This window comes from Miscanthus floridulus, chromosome 6 (assembly GCF_019320115.1).
Source record: "Miscanthus floridulus cultivar M001 chromosome 6, ASM1932011v1, whole genome shotgun sequence".
Taxonomy (NCBI): Eukaryota; Viridiplantae; Streptophyta; class Magnoliopsida; order Poales; family Poaceae; genus Miscanthus; species Miscanthus floridulus.
The window spans coordinates 67219111-67241795 of NC_089585.1; the positions used below are offsets into that span (position 1 = coordinate 67219111).

Genomic DNA, 22685 nt, shown 5'->3' on the forward strand with positions numbered 1-22685 from the left:
GTGAAGTATGATAATTTGTAAGATTGCTAATACAGCTAAACATTGACCACTCTTACGGTTTCCTCTTTCCATGATCTTCCTCTAGATATTCTCTACAGTATTGCTCATAGAACTTTTGTATCTCCCTTGCATCAGTTGTAGCAAGCCTGCGCTTTGTCTCTTGTTCATCCTGCCAGACAAAAAAGGGCAAACGTTAACAAACCAACTGTAATTTATTTTTGGCTGGATGGCAGAAAGAGTAGTTGACATAGCGATGCATTTAACTTTTTAGTGATGGACAATGCACATTGATTGGCACTACAGACAAATAATGTGTCAGGAAGTACTGAGACAAGCTACCACTGTGAGTAACACACAGAAGAAAAGGGTGCCAAATGGTGTATGGTCTGGCACCGGTTTTTCATGCAGGAAACACTTGACTCAGAGGGCTAATTGATTTCTTCAAAAATCACTCTAAGCTTTGACCAAGACACTTATGACTCAAGAAGTGTAAAGCTAGAAAGCAGGAATTCATTTTTTTTTTAAAATAGAACAGGAAGATACAAACAGAAGATGGCATCTTTGGTGTTTAGTAGGGTCCAGAGGAGCAGAAAAAACTGAGAAATGAAACCTCTTTTTAGACTTTCATCATCCAATTACCATAGTACCAAAGCTAAGACAACATTCTGTTTATCGCGGCAGATAACTAGATGGTTCAGTTTTGCAATGAGGCATGGACTGATGAGCATCGAGCATAAACATACCTTTTCAAGCCTATGCAAGAGGTATGTTTTGAATTGCCGAACTCCACGTCCACTTGAGTTTGGGTCCATAATATGAGCCTTCTCGAATGCAGTAAAGCGACCTTTGTTCAGAAAGCGACGACCAACAAGTCAAAACAACATAAGATAACTGGATGAAGTGATGAACTGATGATTTTTCCCCGTTGTTCAAGTAAGTGTCATGACAACACCCATGTGCGATACTCTTAATTAATAACCCATAAGCATCACAGCTACTGTGTAGTGTCTAGTAATTCAAAATAGGTGCGAGAGAGAAAGAGGGAGAGCTATGCAAACGCGCCCATACATAGGTAGGCGACGCGCGGGTTCTCCTCCTCGATCTCATTGGCGGCCCGGAGGATGGGTACAATGGGGGCGAGCGACGAGGGCACGAGCTCCTCCTCCACGACATCGACGCCGTCCTCGCCGGAGAATCCGTCCGGGCGCATGGTGTAGGCGCGCGTGGGCATCCGCGCCATCGTCCGCTGCCGCCCCGTTTGGGAGGTGGACCGCGGCGGCCCTGACGGGCCGGCGCCGCCGGCACTCGCCATTCCCGCCGATCCCGACGGCGCGAGTTGGTGTTGCCGCGCGCAAGCGCAGGGTGATGAAGTTGCTGGTGCTGACTGACTAGTGCGGCAGCGGCGGGGAAAGTGGTGGTGGCGAGGAAGCGAGGTGAGCAAGGGAGGGGAGCTGGGGAAGGCATCTTCGTCTTAAGAGAGGGGAGGCAGGAGGAGGAGGGCTCGAGGCGGGCGGCAGTGGTGGTGCTGGTGCTGAGTGTGGAGCGCGCTTTTTCGCTTTGTGGCTTTGGCCGCCGCTTTGGCTTTCGGGCGATGAGATGAGATGGCAACGTTGCTTTTTTTTTTTTTTTGGGTGTGGGGGTGGTGGGGAGGGGAGGATTGGTTGTGCCTGGTGCAGGGTTTTGGAATTCGGATGGCCGGCGACTGAAGCAAGGAATTTGCGACGCCGGCACCGCCACGGGAGTCTCGGATTCCGAGGGCCCCGCGGTCGGAGGGCAGAGTAGCATTGGCATCCGGCAACGGGCCGACGGAGTCGGAGGGGACGAGGTGGACTGGTGACAACTGACCAGTGGGCCCGGGTAGTGGACACGTCTGCGTTTTGTGAGGTTTTTGCTTTTCCTCGTCTCGAGATCCACTGTGGATCCATTTGAGTATTTATATAAAAACCTATTTCGAATGATAGAAAATGTATAATCTAAATCTGAGTATCATCTCTTTTGAAGACTTATTTATAGAAAGAGTTTTTGTTTTGGTCTTATTGTTGAAGAAGACTAAAAATAAATATTAAACCTTTTTATCTGTAGTGCTACCTAAATGTGAAATGGGCCTTGTGTTTTGAATAACGGTTACCAGAGACCGTCTAAGCAAGGCAAAATTGGCTCCTGGAGACTAAAAGTGACCACGGTTTGATGCTAAATATCTAAAATTAAGCGATTTATCGGAGGATACTTTAGTTCTTGACAAATTTATTGATGGTCACTCCGTCTAATAAAATATTAAGTTTTAGATTTTGAAGAGAAAGAAGGACGATAAAATATCTTTTTTACTCTTGCCCTTTCTTGTACATTGGTCCGGCCGTTTTACTTATCGTTCTTGAAGCTCTGCATGATTTGCAGCGGCCACCTCATGCAGCTGGATTAAACTGGCGGGCTATGTGGATGCAAAACAGTATACCGCTTATTTCAATGAGGAGTACCACAATCATCAGCCTGTTCGGTTGGCTGGTTCGTATCATTGTTGGTTCGTGAAGAAGTACTGCTAGCTGGTTTATGTGAGAGAAAAATAATGTTCCGGCTGAAAATTTACGATCGTTTACGACAAGTCACAGTCAAACGAACAAGCTGCATGTCAAAACGTCCACAGCTGCAGAGTGCAGAGACAAAAAAAACTCCATCATCACCGCACTGACAGGAGTAGCCGACGACAAAGTAATAAATAGCGGCGGCAGCGACTGCAGTAGCGGTAACGTCTCGTTGCCGCTACCCCTACGAGGTAACACTCTGAACTTTACAACCTAAAACTTTATGGTCGTAATTCTAAATAGCAAGCGATATTACGAGCCGCAATTGCATGTAATAGGCCGCAGTAGCGTGAAAGCAAAGAATATGTTTCTTTGCAAACTTTTAATGTGATGATTTAATGCGTGGAACACCACGTTTGTTTTATTAATTTAAATATGTGAGACATCAGTTCTTTGAGTGCAATTAAATATTTATTTATACTCATTATTTACGATATATGTATTTAAAATTATGTGAGATTATCAAGTGACGCTATTGGAACTTATCATCCGCTATCCGCTATTCGCTACCTCGACGCCAATCCGCTATCAACCCGCTATACGCTATTTATTATCTTGTAGATGACCACCACCGCGTCGCCGTGGAGCAACGACAGCTCCCTCCCTTCCTTAGCGCTGGACCACTTGCCTCCCTTTCTTTAGCGTTGGGACCACTTGTGCCGACTCGTTTAGGCACCGGGAGCACTCCGCGCGCGGTGTGGTTGGCCACGCACGTACCCAGCGCCGCTGTCAGCGTGTTGTCGTAGAACCAGCCACGCCATGCGTCTTCGCAGGCCTTGGACGCGTTGGTGTCCGCGTACGAGAGGAAGCGGCCGGCATGCCAGACCGCCCCGCGGCGTCTGAGGCATCCATCGGCGACGTCCTAGGCAGCGGCGGACAGGCATTCCAGGCAGTCGCCGGGGACAGAGACACCGAAGCTGGAGCAGAACGCTCGCGGGAAGGCGCGGTCGTCACTGACGGCCCTGCCGGACTGCGCGGTTGCGACGAAGCCCGTGGGCGCGGGCACGGCGGCCGCCGAAAGCGCGCCGAGGAGCGCCAGGATGTTGTCGCGGAACGCGCTGAGGTTGTTAGAGCGCGCCGCACTCGCGGGGCCAGAGCGCAGTCGAGGATAGGCGGGATGTGGCTGCTCGTGCCCGTCGGTTCCAGCTTCAAAGACCAGAGGTTAATACCCAAATATTAATTTCTGGCTTTTGAGGCAGAAGAAAAGGGAAGGGACAAAAGGGACATTTTTGGGTGCTAGCTTGTTAAGTTTCCATAAACTTATTAGCACCATGTAGATCCATATCTGCAAAAATCCCGTTAACTTAATTGCTTTTCTTCACGCTATATCTTGTCTACCATATTTACTCTATCCGTCCAAAATAACAGATGTTCTATGTGAATATAAAACAAATCCAAATATTTATGATACTGAATAAGTATTATTAAAAATTATTGTCAAATATATTTCATATTATACATATTTGTGACATGAATGATAAATATTGATGTCCCTTGTTTATAAGTTTATCAATCAAATCTAAAATAGTTTGACTTAGAATAAAATTAAAACATCAGTTTATTCTAGGAAGCTAAAAGTACATATATAAAATTGAATTAATGAGACATCCCTACCTTGTCTGGAAATCTATTCCCTCCCAAATCCCAATATACTCCTACGTGGATTGTAGAGTAGGAAATGAACTAAACACCACTTTCCCTCTCCCATCCCTCCAGTACACACGCATCAGTGGGACTGTGGTAGCCATTTTGTTTCGTCTTGGAGACACCAGACAAGTAGTAGTTGGATTTAGGGGCCTGACAAGGTTAAATTAACTAAACACACATCCTAAGCTGGGAATGCGAAGGACCAGTAGCTGGCGTAAGTGATCCTAGGTTCTAGTCAGGCGATCTCTTCCTTCTTTCCGAAGGGTGCAGGGGATGTTCGGTCTCACACTCAACATGCCGCTTTTCGAAAGGAAAACGAATATGACAAATATTTCATTGGACGCTTGTTCTCTGTTTCGAAAAAGGAGGTTCCGTGGGCCCCGTTAAAGCTACCACCATCATGTTAAAAAAACTGAGCACAGGTGTCTCACACTCAACCTTATGGAGCGTTCTATTATAAAAACCAAGTTGTACTGGCCTTGGCGCCTTGCCATTGGTTTTGTCCTAGTACGCACGGTCAATCTTAAAAATTGTTATTAATTAGGGGCCATTTGTAAGCCAATATATGAAAATTTTAACATTACTGATTACCCATGTTGAAATTATCATGGATCTCAAAACAATTATCGATCTAGAAAGGATACAATTCTAACATAATATCAGACTTATGCCTTCATGAGTTTGATCAAGTATACTATCATGTATCGTACTAAATATATATTATTAGAGTTAATATAGAATATATTTTCATAGTATTTCTATTTAGAGTCATAAATATTGATACATAGTCACTCTGTCCCTAAATAAATAGTTCCTAGAGTTGTTTTAAGTCAAACTTTTTCAACTTTGACCGAATTTCTAGAAAAAACCCAACAAGATTTATGACATCAAATTAGTATGATTAGATATATCATAAAATATATTTCATAATGTTCTCATGTTATGTCGTAAATATTGTTACTCATTCCTATAAATGTATCAAACTTAAGATAGTTTGACTTGCACGGATTCTAGAAATTGATTTATTTAGAAACAGAGGGAGTAATACTTTCTTAAACTTAATTAAATTTAAGAGAATTTAACTCAGGCCTAACCTATGTCCTGTCTCGGACAACATCATAAATATCGATACCTGGCAGGACTAGCAGTTCCTTTCCTTATTTCGCATTCTCCGTCAGCTCATTTCCTTGCACAAGAAGCGATGATGATTGTAGCCAGGACAAGTCAACTATAGGATTTTTTGGCACAACTATAACTCTTTAGACTAAGGTTAGATTTGCAACTTATAAACTAAACTAAAATGCTTTAAATATTTCTATTTAGTGCAAACTACTAATAATAGATTCATCTAAACTTTTAATTTGGACGTACCTTCAGTTCTTACTTATCAGATCCACAAATTTCTTAGAGTCCCGGAGTTCTATCGAACATGACTTTTCATGGATGCAAGTCATTGCCAATGGTTTGAGGGAAGGTCAAGGAGTGGTTGTGGTGAGTAGTGGAGTACATGAAGACGACATCCTAGTATTTCCCTCCAATCTCTATGAGAAATGGTTTATCTAAACATGCCAATCCCTCTAATTCTTGTGAAAAATAGTTTACACAAACGTGGTTTAAATGAGCCTATGATATTTGAGGATAAATAGGAAAGGGACTGAGCTCGAGTTGGGCTGCAGGCCTAAAGCGGTTGGACCGACCGATGAAGTCCGAAAAGGGCATGTCCGTGATGAGCACTGTTGCTTAAAAAAAAGAAGGTGATCAGCACTGATGGGTGGCCCTGGATGGTGGGAATGACAGCTTTTTTTTGGTTTATTCTATTATTACTTGCTTTTCATAGGGGTTTTATGCTGGCTTTATTCTCTCTATATGAGATGCAATATCCTTAGTATTCTCTTCTTCCTCTGCTCTATTTGGTTTTTCTTCCTAGGCCTTGATCAGTTCTTCTCCCTAAAGTTTACTTCCTATCACATCAGATATTTGGACATATGCATGGAGTATTAAATATAGACTAAAAAATTAACTAATTGCACAGATCGCGACTAATTTGCGAGATAAATTTTTTAATTCTAATTAGTTCATGATTTGACAATGTGGTGCTACAGTAGCATGTACTAATGACAGATTAATTAGGCTTAATAAATTCGTCTCGCAGATTATTGAGGACTTCTGTAATTTATTTTATTATTACTATCCGAATACTCCCATATAACACCCCGATGTAACACCCGATGTGAAATCTCTAAATTTTACTCCCTAGATTTAAACACCATTCTACTACCACTGCGTTCATCTCTATAGTAGGACTGTAGTAGTCATTCTACCTGGCCAGTGGCCACTTTGCAGGACGTCGGCGCCTTACGGTGTGCTGTGCTGTGGCGTGTGAGCTCGACGAAGCATAATCTCGAGGAGGGGGAGGATCAGCAGCTGGCTTAAAGTTCCTTGTTTTCGGACACATGGGCGCTTTGCGAAGTACCATCCTCAAATCTTCGATCGACAGTAAACTTTAGCCCTCAAGCAAAGGAGCCCGGACCAATGCACATTGGAATTCGTTACGATATGCTGTACATAACATTCAAATTTGCGGTACGGTCGGATGACGTTTGAATGCATGAATTTCTACTAATATTACTGCAGTAAGCACACGATCGATACAGCAGGCCGGGTTTGTCCAGAATCATCGTTACTGCCAAAAAATTTCCATGCTGAGTTATTGCTAGACAAAGCATGGCCGCCTAACGTGTCACTTGTGACGACACCACTGATCTTTACAAGATTTGATTCAAGTTTTGACTCTGACGGCCAGCATCAACATCAGCATCAGGTTCGTCACGTACGTGTGTGTACATCGGTGCGTGTCTATAACACCCAAAAATTTCAGTCTTTTAAACTAAAAAAATTTGATTTAATTATATTATTATGTGTGCATTCAAATATAGGAAATTAATAATTTTTGGAAAACTAAAATCAAATATAAGGTTAGTAACCTTTTTATGCATACATGCTGCTGCACTTTCATCTTTGTAATGATTGGTTTTGATCAAATTTGAATTTGGATACAAAATCAAATTGAAAATGTTTTGCTAAAACTTGGAAAATAAAAAGAAAAATGCTTCTTCATTTCTCTTCCCTCCCTTCCTCACTCGGCCCGCAGGCCATTTTCTCCACTGGCCCTTTTCTCCCTCCACGCCAACCCGCTGGCCCAGCTCGGCCGCAACTGCCTCGGCCTGCTCGGCCCAGCACCGCGCGCCTAACCGCTGCCGCGCGCCCTTCGCCCCGCCCTCAGCCGCTGCCAGCCCGGCCCCGCCTGTCGGCGCCGTCTCCCTTCTCCAGCGCGCCCCGTTTTCGGTCAAGGCGCAATCGCCGCCGCTCCGCGCCCACGTCCGCGTCGTGGGAGCGCCCCTCCCCCGTGCCCCTGCCTCTACAAAAAGGAAGCCCCGCCCGAGCCGCTTTCCCCGCTCCCTTTCCGCACTCGCTCGAGCCGAGGAAGTCACAACCGCGCAGCACCGGAGAAGCGCCGGGATCCGCCGACCGCACCTCCGCGCGGATTGCCGTCCCCGAGCCGCCTCAGCCTCCGTTTTCCCCGCGGTGAGAACCCCTTCCTCCCCTCTTTCTCCCTGTGCGGTTATTGGCAAGTTTCGTGGACCGTAGACCTCGTTTCGCGTGCGCCCGTGAGCTCTCGCCGCCGGCCATGGCCGCCCCCGCGTCAACCGCAACCTCCGGTCGCGCTCTAGGCCTAGACAAGTTCTCCTGTTTCCCCTCTCTCTCCCGGTGCTCTCGGTTCATCGAACCGTAGACCGTAGCCCCCGAACCGAACACTCCGGCGAGCTCCATGCCGCCGGCCATGGAGCGCCGCCGCCAGAGCCACTGTTCCGGCCAACTCTTTCTCTCTCTCTCCCCCAGATCTAATCTGATCCACCCGTTCTTGATCCAACGGCTCACATAAGCCGTTACCCCTTCGCGGGTAACTTTGCTAAAGAGACCCCTAGGTTTCGTTTTATTGAACCCGCAATCCATAACACTTTTCCTGAGTACGCTTTCTCCTTTTGAAAACGTAAAATATACTGTTTTAGTCCAAAATACGTTTTCAGTATTTACAGAAATGCCACTAGATTTTGCTCATAAAAACTTCGTTTTAGCTCCGAATTGACCCGTTCAAATTGCATTAGTTTCGTAATTTCATAATCTCCGTGTTAGTACCACTGCTAATCATGTTTGCAACTTTTAAATTTTAGGGTTAGGTTTAATTAAGTAAATTGCTATAGGAAACCCCGTTTAATTCATAATTTTCGCGTTTTAGCTCCAATTTTCGTGAACTTTGCGTTGACGTGATCGTAGCGAGACGTAGATTCTTTTCATAAACATTTTATCTTGTTTTCTATACTGCTGGTGTATTGTTCTAACTATAGGATTGTTTGCTTTGCATGAATGTTCCTGGAATGTTGTATGTTGCCGTGCTGGTCATGTTCAGACGGTGAGGAACACGTTGGTGACCAAGAGTACTTTGACGACCAGCAGGATCAGCAGGAGTTTGCTAACCAAGGCAAGTATAGCATGAGATCTACCTTGATGCCTATTCACCATTTATTAATTACTCTTTTGCATGTGTCTAATTTTGATACCCGTAAGGACATTCTAGTGATTGATTATCCTGTTCCTTGTTCTCCTACGGGTTATATGCATATGGGTAGTTTGATCAATATAAATATACATGGGCTACATAATGAACAATGATGCTATGGAAAGAAAAAGGTAAAAGTTGTTTTTAAACAACTGAATTATAGGGCGAAGGAGCAAATGATTTTTGATCATGATGCTCCTGGCCCTCCATAAGGACTTATCTGTCGCAAAAGTTGGGACTAATAGTGCAATCGTGAGAGTCACATGGCTCTGACTTTAGGTCAGTAATAGGACCTTTTCTAGCTTGTTAGAGGTTACCTTTATGGCGCAAAAGAGGCTTGCCACGTTGGGTATAGGGCTGTCTCTGTTCCTATGTGTATAGCCGCGATAGATATGTGACATAGGAAAGGGGGGTTCCTACATCTGCCTGTCGAGGAAACCTAGCAGCCCTAACTTGTTGGAGAAACCTATGAAATGGCTTCATAGTGTACCCTACCCGCTCACCTTGACAGTGATATGGGAGTAATTAACCTGGGCATATGGGAATCACGACTCGTGGTGAATGTGCACCACCTCTGCAGAGGGTTACAAACTGTTATAACAGCCATGCTCATGGTCATGAGCGGCCCGGAAAACTCACAGAATAATTGGTTACTCATTGTGGTTCATTTATGATGGTATACGATGATAATATGATGCAAATGATTCTGATATCTGATTATGTGGGTATAAATGGGAGCTTAAGCATAACTTGATAATACTTGATAATAAAATCTTGACTTACTAAAAGTGCCAACTGCAGTAAACCCGTGTTATCCTTTTTAAGCTTCATAACCCCATGTTATCTTGTTAAGTATGGGAAGTACTTACGCTTGTTTACTTTCTATTTTTGGATAAAAATCCCAGATGGGTAACAGATGACAACGTGTATGAGAAGTTTCCTGAGGATTATTAGGCTTGTGGTCAACCAGTTAACCGTCTCTATGATGGAGTTCCACGAGAGAGTTATCTTTTTATCTTCCGATGTGTGGTGTAAGACTATGTGGTGTTATTAATCGTGATGTAAGATACACCGTGATGATACTTTATATAATTTGTCAACTTATGTGTGTGATTGATCCCTAGGCACACATGAGTTTAGTGCATTCAATTTTATCCTTAAAATTGGGTGTGACAAATTGGTATTAGAGCCGTGTTGACTGTAGGACGCAAGCCTAGTTAGAAATGGTCGTTTTAGCATCTTTGCTCCTCTGGTTTCATGCTTACTGTCTCATTCTTGTTATTTTATTAAAATATTTATGCTTTTCATACCTTAATCTATTATATAAAATTGTTGATTCTAATTCTATCTTACTTTAAATCTATAGATGTCTCATAACCCGAAGACCGACCGCCTCAGCACTATAGGCTACCGCGCCATGTTCACCCCCCCCCCCGTGCTCCACGGGCAGAGAAGGAGATTGTGATCATCTCCAATGATGAGGAGATGACTATCCCGACACCTGCACCTGCTCCTACTCTAGCTGTTGCACCTGTCTATCCCGCTGTAGCTACCCCAGAGGAGTCATCAGCTACTTCACCTACACCTATGCCATCCCTAGCTGTCCCTGTGGTGGATGAGGAGATAGGCTGGAAGTGCAAGTACTACTTCAAGCCAGCCCTAGAGATGGCCTACTACCACACTCTCCTTACTCATGTGCTGGATGACTACTACCCTGATCTGCATGCCTCCATCAGCTATCATTGTGCAGAGTACCAGCATCTTTTGGAGGCAACCTTTTGGAAGGTAGAGCTGGTTGTCACTACTTGGAATGACATAAAGAATGGACATGAGGTGGAGACTGTCCATCATGCCCCTGCCAGACGGGCTCACGCATTGGATGGCGTGGAAGATGCAGTGCATGACGCCTACATCTACTACCATGGTCGTCGTTTTGAGGCCATGAGGAAGGATCATTTTAGGTTCCTTCCTCGCAATGATCATGAGGGTAACTGGCAGGTCCTGGCACCACCAGAAAGTGACCCAACTCTAGAAGCAATAGTGCAACATGTCCATGCCATGCAGGGGGTGGATGAAGAAGTCAAGGGAGAGCTGCGTGCATCACAGAGGGCCGAGAGACGTCTCCAAAAGCAAGTTGATGAACTACGTGCTCAACTTGGGCTGCCACCGATCTACAAGAAGAAGCACGGTCGTTCACCATGATTGACACCGCCCCTAGGTGTTAGGTGCCTTGTTTAATGTTACAACGTTGTTAGTTCGAGTGTCATGTCTAGTCTTGTCTTGTCATGTGAACTTTAGTGATTAGATGTTTATGATTGTGAACTTGGATGATTTGGAGTTTGGTTGTTTGCTGGAAGTTTGTGGGCATGCCCACAAATTCCATAGAATTGAACCTTAAGTTTAGATGAGTTCTTAATGCAAATGGGTTGCTTTATCTTATCCTTGCTGTGCTGATTTCTGGAGCAGCCCGTGTTCTTTATCTTGTATCTCGAAATTTGGGTTGCCAAAAATTCTGAATTTTTTGTGGAGATATCTAGACTTCTGTATCTTTCAAATGTCTCTGGAATCACGTCAATATCTGTTCAGGTTTGTGAGATTTAGCTGTTACAAGTTGATGTTTCTGCGCAGACTGGAACCCAGAACAGATTCAGTTTAGCTCTATTTTTGACCATGTGTATGTTAGAATCTGTAAAAGTGATCTAAATAAAAGTTGTAGATGATCTCCTAAGCTTTCTAACCATTCTTGGTACACCTCTATTGGATCTCTAAAACTCGAGTTATGACAGATTTATTGAACTACTGTATTTGAATCTTGTCCAGAGAATTCTCAGCATTGTTCTTTATCATTTATAAGCTCTCTATAATTTGGAAATCTCTAAAAATTTTGCACATTTGTTGGAAAACAGATGGCCGTAAGAGGAGGAAGAGGCAGAGGTCGTGGTCGTGGACGTGATGCTCTCATAAATCCACCACCACCGCCACCAGTGATCATGGAACAATTGATGGGAATGCAAGCACAGTTGATGCAAGCCATGATGCAACACTTGGATAACGAACCGGTGTGGGGGATATACCCCCGGGTACCACAAGATGGTACATGGGCCGCACCATCCGAGGTGGCCCGGCCCGTAAGATCAAGGCGTGCACATCAAGATTACAAGTTGTACTAGATATTGTAATAGTACCAAATTGGATACTTTACTTGTAACCTTGTCTCTTCGGAGTATATAAGGAGAGACAAGGGTCCCCTAGAGGATAGGTTAATCTGTATACATCTCAATACAATACACCAAAGACACAGGACGTAGGGTATTACATCGACCAGACGGCCCGAACCTGTCTAAATCGCTGTCTCTGCGCCTTATGTCACCATCTGGTTCCTGATTACACGCACCGTCTACCGATAATCTACCACCACGGGCACCCCCCTCGATGGACTGCCAACCATATTTCGTCGACAGTGGCACGCCAGGTAGGGGTCCCCTTTTAGGGGTTGTGTGTGCTGATCTTCCAACGAATCGGATGGCGATTTTCTTCATCAACATCATCCATGGAACCTAGCTTCCGATGACATCGACGCTCATGCCGGCCCTCATCATCGACCATCAATACCATCCGTGGTGTCACGCCCCAACATGACATCGGGTGCAGGCGGGGCGTTGATTCCTAGTTGTTGCCTCATCTGCTACGAAGCCGATCACATCGGCCTACGTGGCGTGATCTGCTCCAACCGACCTCCGGCCCGCTGGATCCTACTCCTGACTCAGACCAGCAAAGGCCAAGACGCTCGTACCTATCTCCCATGGAGACGATAACAAGGCATCCAATACTAGGCCACGTCCAATCTACAAGACCACACAAGTTCGCTAAGGACGGTAACGATCCTTCGGCTTGCATGCAAGTATGCACATGCGTGGGTCACGTATATCAATATGGAACAAGCTAAGTCATGTTTCCTATTTCAATTAACTATTCTATGAAATATATATTGGATGTGTCTACATCTACGTAACTATTTTTGGTAGGAGCTAGAACTCCGACTAGGCGTATCTAGCAACAAGCAGCCGAACGATGGCAAGCCAGCAAGGAGGTCGTGCAAAGCAAGCTGGTCAGCCGTACGGATCACTTTTCATGGATGCATGATTGTTTGGAAATTAATATGTACATGGTTATGTACCAGTTGTATCAACCAACATCAAACAAGCTGTGACAAGATCCAAGCCTTCAAGCAAGCCGGCCGACCTGACTAGCGAGCCACGTAAGGCCATCAAGCGAGCCGCATCGAGCCATACAAGCTGACGTCACGAACAAGCATGCATACAGGAATATTTCCTTGCTGCTGACGCACGACTTTCATCACCATGAGATCAACAATGACTATGAGAACTCGGACCCTCGTCTAGATCCTTCGGTGGACTTCTGACTCCACCTCGACCACGTCTAGAGCGGCTCCGCTGAGCTCCGACCACCAGACCACGTCCAGAGCGGCTCCACCGAGCTCCGACCACCAGACCACGTCCAGAGCGGCTCCGCTGAGCTCCGACCACCAGACCACATCGACCACATCCAGAGTGGCTCCGCTGAGCTCCGACCACCAGACCACGTCCAGAGCGGCTCCCCCGAGCTCCGACCACCAGACCACATCCAGAGCGGCTCCACCAAGCTCCGACCACCAGACCACGTCCAGAGCGGCTCCACTGAGCTTCGACCACCAGACCACCAGACCACATCCTGAGCGGCTCCACCGAGCTCCGACCACCGGACCACCAGACCATGTCCCGAGTGGCTCCGCCGAGCTCCAACCACCGGACCACCAGACCACGTCCCGAGCAGCTTCGCCGAGCTCCGACCACCCGACCACCAGACCACGTCACAATGATGATCGCCACGAAGAACGGCGCTATGATAACCGCAACCACCGTCACAACAGGTCGAAAAGTACGAGGATCGGACAACTTTATCGCCATCGACCAGATTTCTATCCAAAGATAAGTACACTTCTAATATTTATATTTAATATAATTTTCATTACGACGTTTCTCCACAACGTCCTGGTCATGATTATTCTTCAAATAGCATTTGTCCATGTATACCATCTTAAATATAACATACATCTATACTTAATGCAAATCCTCGACCAGTCATGTTGACGCTCGATGCCTCCAGAGACGGCTCTGTCTCCGGCTCCTCCCTACACGTGCATGAGCGTCCGCCCTCTGCATTATGGGTGGTCGGCAGTGGTTCCTTAGCGACGCTTTGTTCTTCCTACAGTGCACAGGCTCCGCGCCCTGCGTTATGGTTAACAGGCTAGCTAGGGCTGGAGACTCAGCTATATACTAACTGGTCGGATGGTTTATATTAAGTATAAACACAAACTTCATATTAACACTGATGTTTACAAAGCACCAACTGCTTTATCACATCATGCTCATTTGCAAATGACTACTGAGCGTCATACGCTATTTCTTCACCGCTGATTTTTCTCCATAATTTATTATTTTGTACATCATGTACTACCATTCTACATATTTATACTGCAGGAATTTTGAGCTATGCTCGGGGACTTCGTCGCTCGCTTCTCGACCTACGCTTGGGGACTGCCTCGATCACTCTCTGATCACAGCTCGGGGACTTCATCGCTCGCTTCTCGACCTACGCTCGGGGACTGCCTCGATCACTCTCCGACCACAGCTCAAGGACTTTGTCGCTCGCTTCTCGACCTACGCTCGGGGACTGCCTCGATCACTCTCCGACCACAGCTCGGGGACTTCGTCGCTCGCTTCTCGACCTACGCTCGGGGACTGCCTCGATCACTCTCCGACCACAGCTCGAGGACTTCATCGCTCGCTTCTCGACCTGTGCTTAGGGACTGCCATCACTCTCTGACCATAGCTCGGGGACTTCGTCACTCGCTCCTCGACCTATGCTCGGGGACTGCCTCGACCACTCTCCGACCACAGCTTGGGGACTTTGCGTCTCAACTACATGCGACTAGCGACTCGCATACAGTTGGGATATTATTTCTCATTTAGACCTTGCAACAAGGCTCATACCTCACCTTCCAGCAAGCTCAAGGACTACATCGGTACGATGCACCTACCGGTGCATCTCGTATCGCCTGTACGACGATTGGATTCTCAACTTAACTGGGAATTCTTTTTAGACCCTAGGCACCACGTGCCTACATCACCTACTACCAGGCTCGGGGACTAAGTGGGACACACTTCACCTTGCGGTGAATGTGCTTGTTTTTCGACCACTATGCCTCTGAATGATCAAAGATGCTACGCTTCAAGACGCACTTACATTTCTTTTCAGAAATACAAGTGGGCACACTTCTCGGGACAGAAATCTTTTTCTTTCTTCTTAAGAGCACCATACATTCTTCGGACAACCTACTTCTCTGGCGACAATGGTGGTCGGAGATGTCAAGAACTCAAGCCTCACTGTTCGGAGAAGGTTAAAATAGCGTGTCGCATCAGAATACATGGCGCTTGGGGACTAGCTATGGGGGATATACCCCTGGGTACCACAAGATGGTACATGGGTCCGCACCATCCGAGGTGGCCCAACCTGTAAGATCAAGGCGTGCACATCAAGATTACAAGTTGTACTAGATATTGTAATAGTAACAAATTAGATACTTTACTTGTAACCTTGTCTCTTCAGAGTATATAAGGAGAGACAAGGGTCCCCTAGAGGATAGGTTAATCTGTATACATCTCAATACAATACACCAAAGACACAGGACGTAGGGTATTACGTCGACTAGATGGCCTAAACATGTCTAAATCGCTGTCTCTGTGCCTTGTGTCACCATCTGGTTCCTGATTACACGCACCATCTACCGATAATCTACCACCACGGGCACCCCCCTCGGTGGACTGCCGACCATATTTCATCGACAACCGGCAAGAGGACCACCACCTATTCAGGTCAGAGATAAGCATGAAGAGTTTATGAGTGTTCACCCATGCCTCAGACCCCTTGGATGTAGATGATTGGTTGCGTGCTGTGGAAAAAGCAACTAAACATAGCACAATGCAATGATCTTGAGAAGGTGTTGTATGCTTCTGGTCAACTCCAGAGAGCAGCTCAGGATTGGTGGGATTCTTTCTAGTATGGACGCCCCAACAATGCTCCTGCTATCACTTGACAGGAATTCAAGGACAACTTCCGGTCATACCATATTCTCGATGGACTAGTGGAATTGAAGCAAGAGGAATTCAGGTCCCTTAAGCAGGGATCCATGACTGTGGTGGAGTATCGTGATAAGTTTGCTCAACTATCACGCTATGCTCCAAATGATGTGGCTGATGATAAGGAGAAGCAGCACTGCTTCCTCAAGGTACTTTATGATGGATTACAACTCCAGCTGATGTCCAACACCTACCCTAACTTTCAGTCCTTGGTGAACCACGCTATTGTGATCGATGATAAGTGCAAAGAGATGGAAGCCAAAAAGAGGAGGCTTCAAGGGCAAGCTTCTGGAAGCAACACCCACCCACATGCTTATCCCCAGTAGGGTTTTTAGCAGAGGAATCAAGGACCATCTAACCAGGGAAACTGTGGTTAGTATCCTCAGCGCAGTCAGTTCTAGCAACACCCTCAGTACCAGCAATAGTATGCTAATCAGCGTCCCCCGCAACAGACTGGCAATCCGACAACATGCCAGAGAATGCCCAACAATGCTCCTATGAAGAGTGGTGCACCCAATAACCCCAATGCATGCTACCGGTGTGGAGAAGTAGGTCACTATGCTCATCTGTGTCCAAAGAAGCAGAGCCAGCAAGCTCCTCGGAACCAGAATGGCAATAAGAAGTTCAACGCCCGACCACCTCACACTATGAAGGTGAACTATGTGTCATCTGATGCAGCTCAGGAGACTGCCTGAGGTCATGTTGGGTACGTTCAGCGTCAACTCTATCTCTGCTACAATACTTTTTGATTTCGGTGCTTCACATTCATTTATTTCCCAAGCTTTTGTTAGAATGCATAGCATACCTTTATGTGCCATGAAAAAACCCATACTAGTAAATTCACCAGGAGGTACTATGCCCGCTTCTTATTGGAGTCCCTCAACTAGCATTTCCTTAAGGGAGGTAGACTTCAAAGTGAAACCAATTATGTTGAGAACAGCGAGAATTGATCTTATTCTAGGAATGGATTGGATGAAACAACACCGAGCAGTGATTTAGTGTCAGGAGAAATCTTTTGTTGTGACATCACCCAATGGAGATAGAATCTGTGTAGAAGTGGTAGTGCAAGCTCAGCCAATAGCCACTAGTGAATCAATTGGATGGTGATGCTAATGAACAAGATCGTGTTGTGGAGGAGTTCCCAGATGTCTTCCCCGATGACTTGCCAGATATGCCACCTGACCATGACATTGAATTCATTATTGAATTATTACCTAGAACTACACCAATAGCTAGGCATCCATATAGAATGGGGGTTAATGAATTAGAAGAGCTTAAGAAACAACTAAAAGAGTTGCAAGAAAAAGGTTTCATACGCCCCAGTTCTTCCCCATGGGGGGCACCTGTGATCTTTGTGGATAAGAAGGATGGTAGTCAATGGATGTGTGTGGATTACCTGTTCACTTAATGAGGTTACAATCAAGAATAAATACCCTTTGCCTAAGATTGATGATTTGTTTGATCAGTTAAGAGGAGCCTATGTGTTCTCCAAGATTGATCTTCGCTCAGGTTACCATCAACTAAAGATTCAAAACTCAGACATACCCAAGACAACATTCACCACACTGGTATGGCTTGTATGAGTATACCGTTATGTCTTTTGGATTGACCAATGCACCTGCATACTTTATGTATCTGATGAATAAGGTGTTCATGGAGTTTCTCGATAAATTTGTGGTGGTATTCATTGATGACATACTGATATTCTCCAAAACCAAAGAAGAACATGCTGAACATATAAGGATGGTCTTGCAAAAGCTTAGAGAACATAAGTTGTACGCTAAGCGGAGCGAGTGTGAGTTTTGGTTGAAGGAGGTCTCTTTTCTGGGTCATGTTGTCTCCAATGGTGGAATAGCAGTGGATCCATGCAAAGTGCAAGATGTATTGAATTGGAAACCACCAACCAATGTAAGTGAGATCTATAGTTTTTTGGGATTGGCTGGATACTACAGGAGATTCATTGAAGGTTTTTCCAAGCTTGCTAAGCCTATGATAGCTCTATTGGAAAAGAATGCTAAGTATGTATGGTCTGATAAATGCCAGGCAAACTTTGATGAGCTAAAGAAGAGATTGACTACAGCTCCAGTGTTGATTTTGCTAGATTGAAGCAAGATCTTCTCGATATATTGTGATGCATCTCATCTGGGCCTTGGATGTGTTCTTATGCAAGAAGGAAGAGTGGTGGCATATGTGTCTAGACAATTGAGGAAGCATGAGTTGAACTACCCTACTCATGACTTAGAATTGGCAGCTGTGGTTCATGCTTTGAAAATCTAGAGACATTATCTAATTGGGCATAAGAGTGATATCTATACAGATCACAAGAGTTTGAAGTATATCTTTACCCAGCCAGATCTAAATCAGAGACAACGTCATTGGTTAGAATTGATCAAAGACTATGATTTGGAAGTGTATTATCATCCGGGAAAAGCAAATGTCGTGGCTGATGCACTTAGCAGGAAGAGTTATGCCAATGAACTTTGGATGACATTTATGTCAGCAGAGTTGTGTGCTGAAATGGAATATCTCAACTTGAGCCTTATCACTAATGCAATGGAATTGGTAATAGAGCCTACTTTAGAGCAAGAGATACGCAAAGGTCAATTAGAGGATGAAAAACTTAAGGAGATAGCAGGAAAATATAGTGCTTGGAAAGGCACTAGGATTTAGGATGGATGAGAATGGTACTCTTTGGTTCGGAAAAAGGATATGTGTACCAGAAGTGAAGGCTATCTGTGATGCAATTCTGCAAGAGGCACATGAGTCTGCATATTCTATACACCCCGGAAGTACCAAGATGTATTTGGATCTCAAAGAGAAGTATTGGTGGTATGGTTTGAAGAGAGATGTGACAGAGTTTGTGGCTTTGTGTGACACTTGTCAAATAGTGAAAGCTGAGCATCAAAGACCTGCAGGGTTGTTACAACCAATGAAGATTCCTGAATGGAAATGGGAAGAAGTTGGTATGGATTTTATCATAGGTTTGCCCCACACTCAAAGAGGTTATGATTCAATATGGGTAATAGTGGATCGACTCACCAAGGTTGCTCACTTTTTATCAGTCAAGACTACCTATACAGGTGCAAGGCTAGCAAAGTTGTACATGGAAAGAATAGTGTGCTTACATGGTGTTCCCAAGAAAATTGTGTCTGATAGAGGCACTCAGTTTACATTACAATTCTAGGCAGAAAGTACATAGATCTTTGGGGATAAAGTTGAATTTTAGTTCTGCTTACCACCCACAAACTGATGGACAGACTGAAAGGATCAACCAGATTTTGGAAGATATGTTGAGAGCTTGTGCACTGTAGTATGGTAATAGTTGGGATAAGAGTCTGCCATACGCGGAGTTCTCATACAACAACAATTACCAGAAGAGTCTCAAGATGGCACCTTTTGAGGCGCTGTATGGGCGTAAATGTAGAACACCTTTGTTCTGGAATCAGACTAGTGAAACTCAAGTGTTTGGACTCAATGTCCTTAGAGATGCAAAAGAACAAGTGAGAATGATTAGAGACAACTTGAGAGTGGCTCAGTCCTGATAGAAGAGTTACGCTGATACTCGTAGAAGAGAGCTGACTTTCGAAGTTGGAAATTATGTGTACTTGAAGGTGTCACCAATGAGAAGTGTGAAAAGATTCAATATGAAGAGAAAGTTGGCACCGAGGTATATTGGACCTTTTAAGATCCTAGAGGAGACATGGAGAAGAAGCCTATCAGTTGGAACTGCCTGAGAGTTTGTCAGGTGTACATGATGTGTTTCATGTTTCTCAGTTAAAGAAGTGTTTGCGAGTACCAGAAGAGCAAATTCCTTTAGAAGAACTTGCTGTTAAGGAAGATCTCACATATGAAGAATATCTGATAAAGATCTTACAGACAACTAGAAAGAGTTACAAGGAGCCAAGTTATAAAAATGTGAAAGGTATAGTGGAATTGATATACAGAGGATGAGGCTACTTGGAAAGAGAAGAGGAGTTGCGGAAGTCTTATCCCCAACTGTTTGAGTAAGCAATCACCCGAATCTCGAGGACAAGATTCACCTTAAGGGGGGTAGAATTGTAACACCCAAAAATTTCAGTCTTTTGAAATAAAAAATTTGATTTAATTATGTCATTATGTGTGCATTTCAAATATACGAAATTAATAATTTTTGGGAAACTAAAATCAAATATAAGGTTAGTAACCTTTTTATGCATACATGCTGCTGCACTTTCATCTTTGTAATGATTGGTTTTGATTAAATTTGAATTTGGATACAAAATCAAATTGAAAATAGTTTGCTAAAACTTGGAAAATAAAAAGAAAAAGGCTTCTTCATTTCTCTTCCCTCCCTTCCTCATTTGGCCCGTAGGCCATTTTCTCCGCTGGCCCTTTTCTCCCTCCGCGCTAGCCCACCAGCCCAGCTCAGCCAGCAACTGCCTTGGCCTGCTTGGCCTAGCACCGCGCACCCTTCACCCCACCCTCAGCCATTGCCAGCCCAGGCCCACCTGTCGGCGTCAGTCTCCCTTCTCCCGCGCGCCCTGTTTTCGGTCAAGGTGACCCCGCCGCTGCTCCGCGCCAACGTCCGCGTCGTGGGAGCGCCCCTCCCCCGCGCCCCTGCCTCTACAAAAAGGAAGCCCCGCCCGAGCCACTTTCCCCTGCTATTTCACCGCTCCCTTTCCGCACTCGCTCGAGCCAAGGAAGTCACAACCGCGTAGCACCAGAGAAGTGCCGAGATCCGCCGACCGCACCTCCACGTGGATTGCCATCCCCGAGCCGCCTCAGCCTCCGTTTTCCCCACGGTGAGAACCCCTTCCACCCCTCTTTCTCACCAGTGCTGGTTATTGGCGAGTTTCATGGCCCGTAGACCCCATTTTCGCGTGCGCCCGTGAGCTCTCACCGCCGGCCATGGCCTGCCCCCACGTCAACCACAACCTCCGGTTGTGCTCTAGGCCTAGACGAGTTTGCCTGTTTCCCCTCTCTCTCCCAGTGCTCTCGGTTCATCGAACCGTGGACCGTAGCCCTCGAACCTGAACAATCCGGTGAGCTCCATGCCGCCAGCCATGGAGTGCCGCTACCGGAGCCACTGTTCTGGCCAACTCTTTCTCTCTCTTCCCCCCAGATCTAATCTGATCCACCTGTTCTTGATCCAACGGCTCACATAAGCCGATACCCCTTCGCGGGTAACTTTGCTAAAGAGACCCCCAGGTTTCATTTTATTGAACCCACAATCCATAACACTTTTCCTGAGTACGCTTTCTCCTTTTGAAAACATAAAATATGCTGTTTTAGTCCGACATACATTTTAGTATTTACAAAAATGCCACCAGATTTGTTTTGCTCATAAAAACTTCGTTTTAGCTCCGAATTAACCTGTTCAAATTGCGTTAGTTTTGTAATTTCATAATCTATGTGTTAGTACCACTGCTAATCATGTTTGCAACTTTTAAATTTCAGGGTTAGGTTTAATTAAGTAAATTGCTATAGGAAACCCCGTTTAATTCATAACTTTCATGTTTTAGCTCTGATTTTCGTGAACTTCGCGGTGACGTGATCGTAGCGAGACTGTAAATTCTTTTCATAAACATTTTATCTTGTTTTCTATACTGCTAGTATACTGTTCTAACTATAGGATTGTTTGCTTTGCATGAATGTTCCTGGAATGTTGTATGTTGCCATGTTGGTCATGTTCAGACAGTGAGGAACACGTTGGTGACCAAGAGTACTTTGACGACCAGCAGGATCAGTAGGAGTTTGCTAACCAAGGCAAGTATAGCATAGGATCTACCTTGATGCCTATTCATCATTTATTAATTACTCTTTTGCATGTGTCTAATTTTGATATCCGTAAGGACATCCTAGTGATTGATTATCCTGTTCCTTGTTCTCCTAAGGGTTATATGCATATGGGTAGTTTGATAGCGCTCAATATAAATATACATGGGCTACATAATGAACAATGATGCTATGGAAAGAAAAGGTAAAAGTTGTTTTTAAACAACTGAATTATAGGGTGAAGGAGCAAATGACTTTTGATCATGATGCTCCCGACCCTCCATAAGGACTTATCTATCGGCAAAAGTTGGGACTGACAGTGCAACCATGAGAGTCACATGGCTCTGACTTTAGCTCAGTAATAGGACCTTTTTCTAGCTTGTTAGAGGTTACCTTTATGGTGTAAAAGGGGCTTGCCACGTTGGGTATAGGGCTGCCTCTGTTCCTATGTGTATAGCCACGATGGATATGTGCCATAGGAAAGGGGGGATTCCTACATCTACCTACCGAGGAAACCTAGCGGCCCTAACTTGTTAGAGAAATCTATGAAATGGCTTCATAGTGTACCCTACCCGCTCACCTTGGTAGTGATATGGGAGTAATTAACCCGGGCATATAGGAATCACGACTCACGGTGAATGTGCACCACCTCTGCAGAGGGTTACAAACTATTATAACAGCCGTGCTTATGGTCATGAGCGGCCTGGAAAACTCACAGAATAATTGGTTACTCATTGTGGTTCATTTATGATGGTGTACGATGATAATATGATGCAAATGATTCTGATATCTGATTATGTGGGTATAAATAGGACCTTAAGCATAACTTGATAATACTTGATAATAAAATCTTGACTTACTAAAAGTGCTAACTGCAGTAAACCTATG

The 22685-nt window shown here is 45.0% G+C and overlaps 1 protein-coding gene and 1 pseudogene across 2 annotated transcripts in view; both read right to left on the reverse strand.

Moving 5' to 3' along the window:
* The window catches only part of LOC136456084 (callose synthase 7-like), a 55759-nt gene extending 53981 nt beyond the window's left edge, over window positions 1-1778 (reverse strand). Inside the window, exons 1-3 of one of the 2 annotated variants that reach the window (XM_066455845.1) lie at window positions 1069-1778; window positions 744-844; window positions 57-169 (exon numbers count right to left, since the gene is read on the reverse strand). In XM_066455845.1, coding sequence (XP_066311942.1) covers window positions 57-169; window positions 744-844; window positions 1069-1312 — 458 coding nt within the window. In that variant the 5' untranslated portion in view covers window positions 1313-1778. The remainder of the gene's footprint in view (window positions 1-56; window positions 170-743; window positions 845-1068) is intronic. The other variant, XM_066455844.1, reaches the window with a different exon arrangement.
* An 802-nt stretch (window positions 1779-2580) lies between these two features.
* On the reverse strand, window positions 2581-3752 carry LOC136460646 (uncharacterized; annotated as a pseudogene).
* Window positions 3753-22685: the final 18933 nt, after the last annotated feature.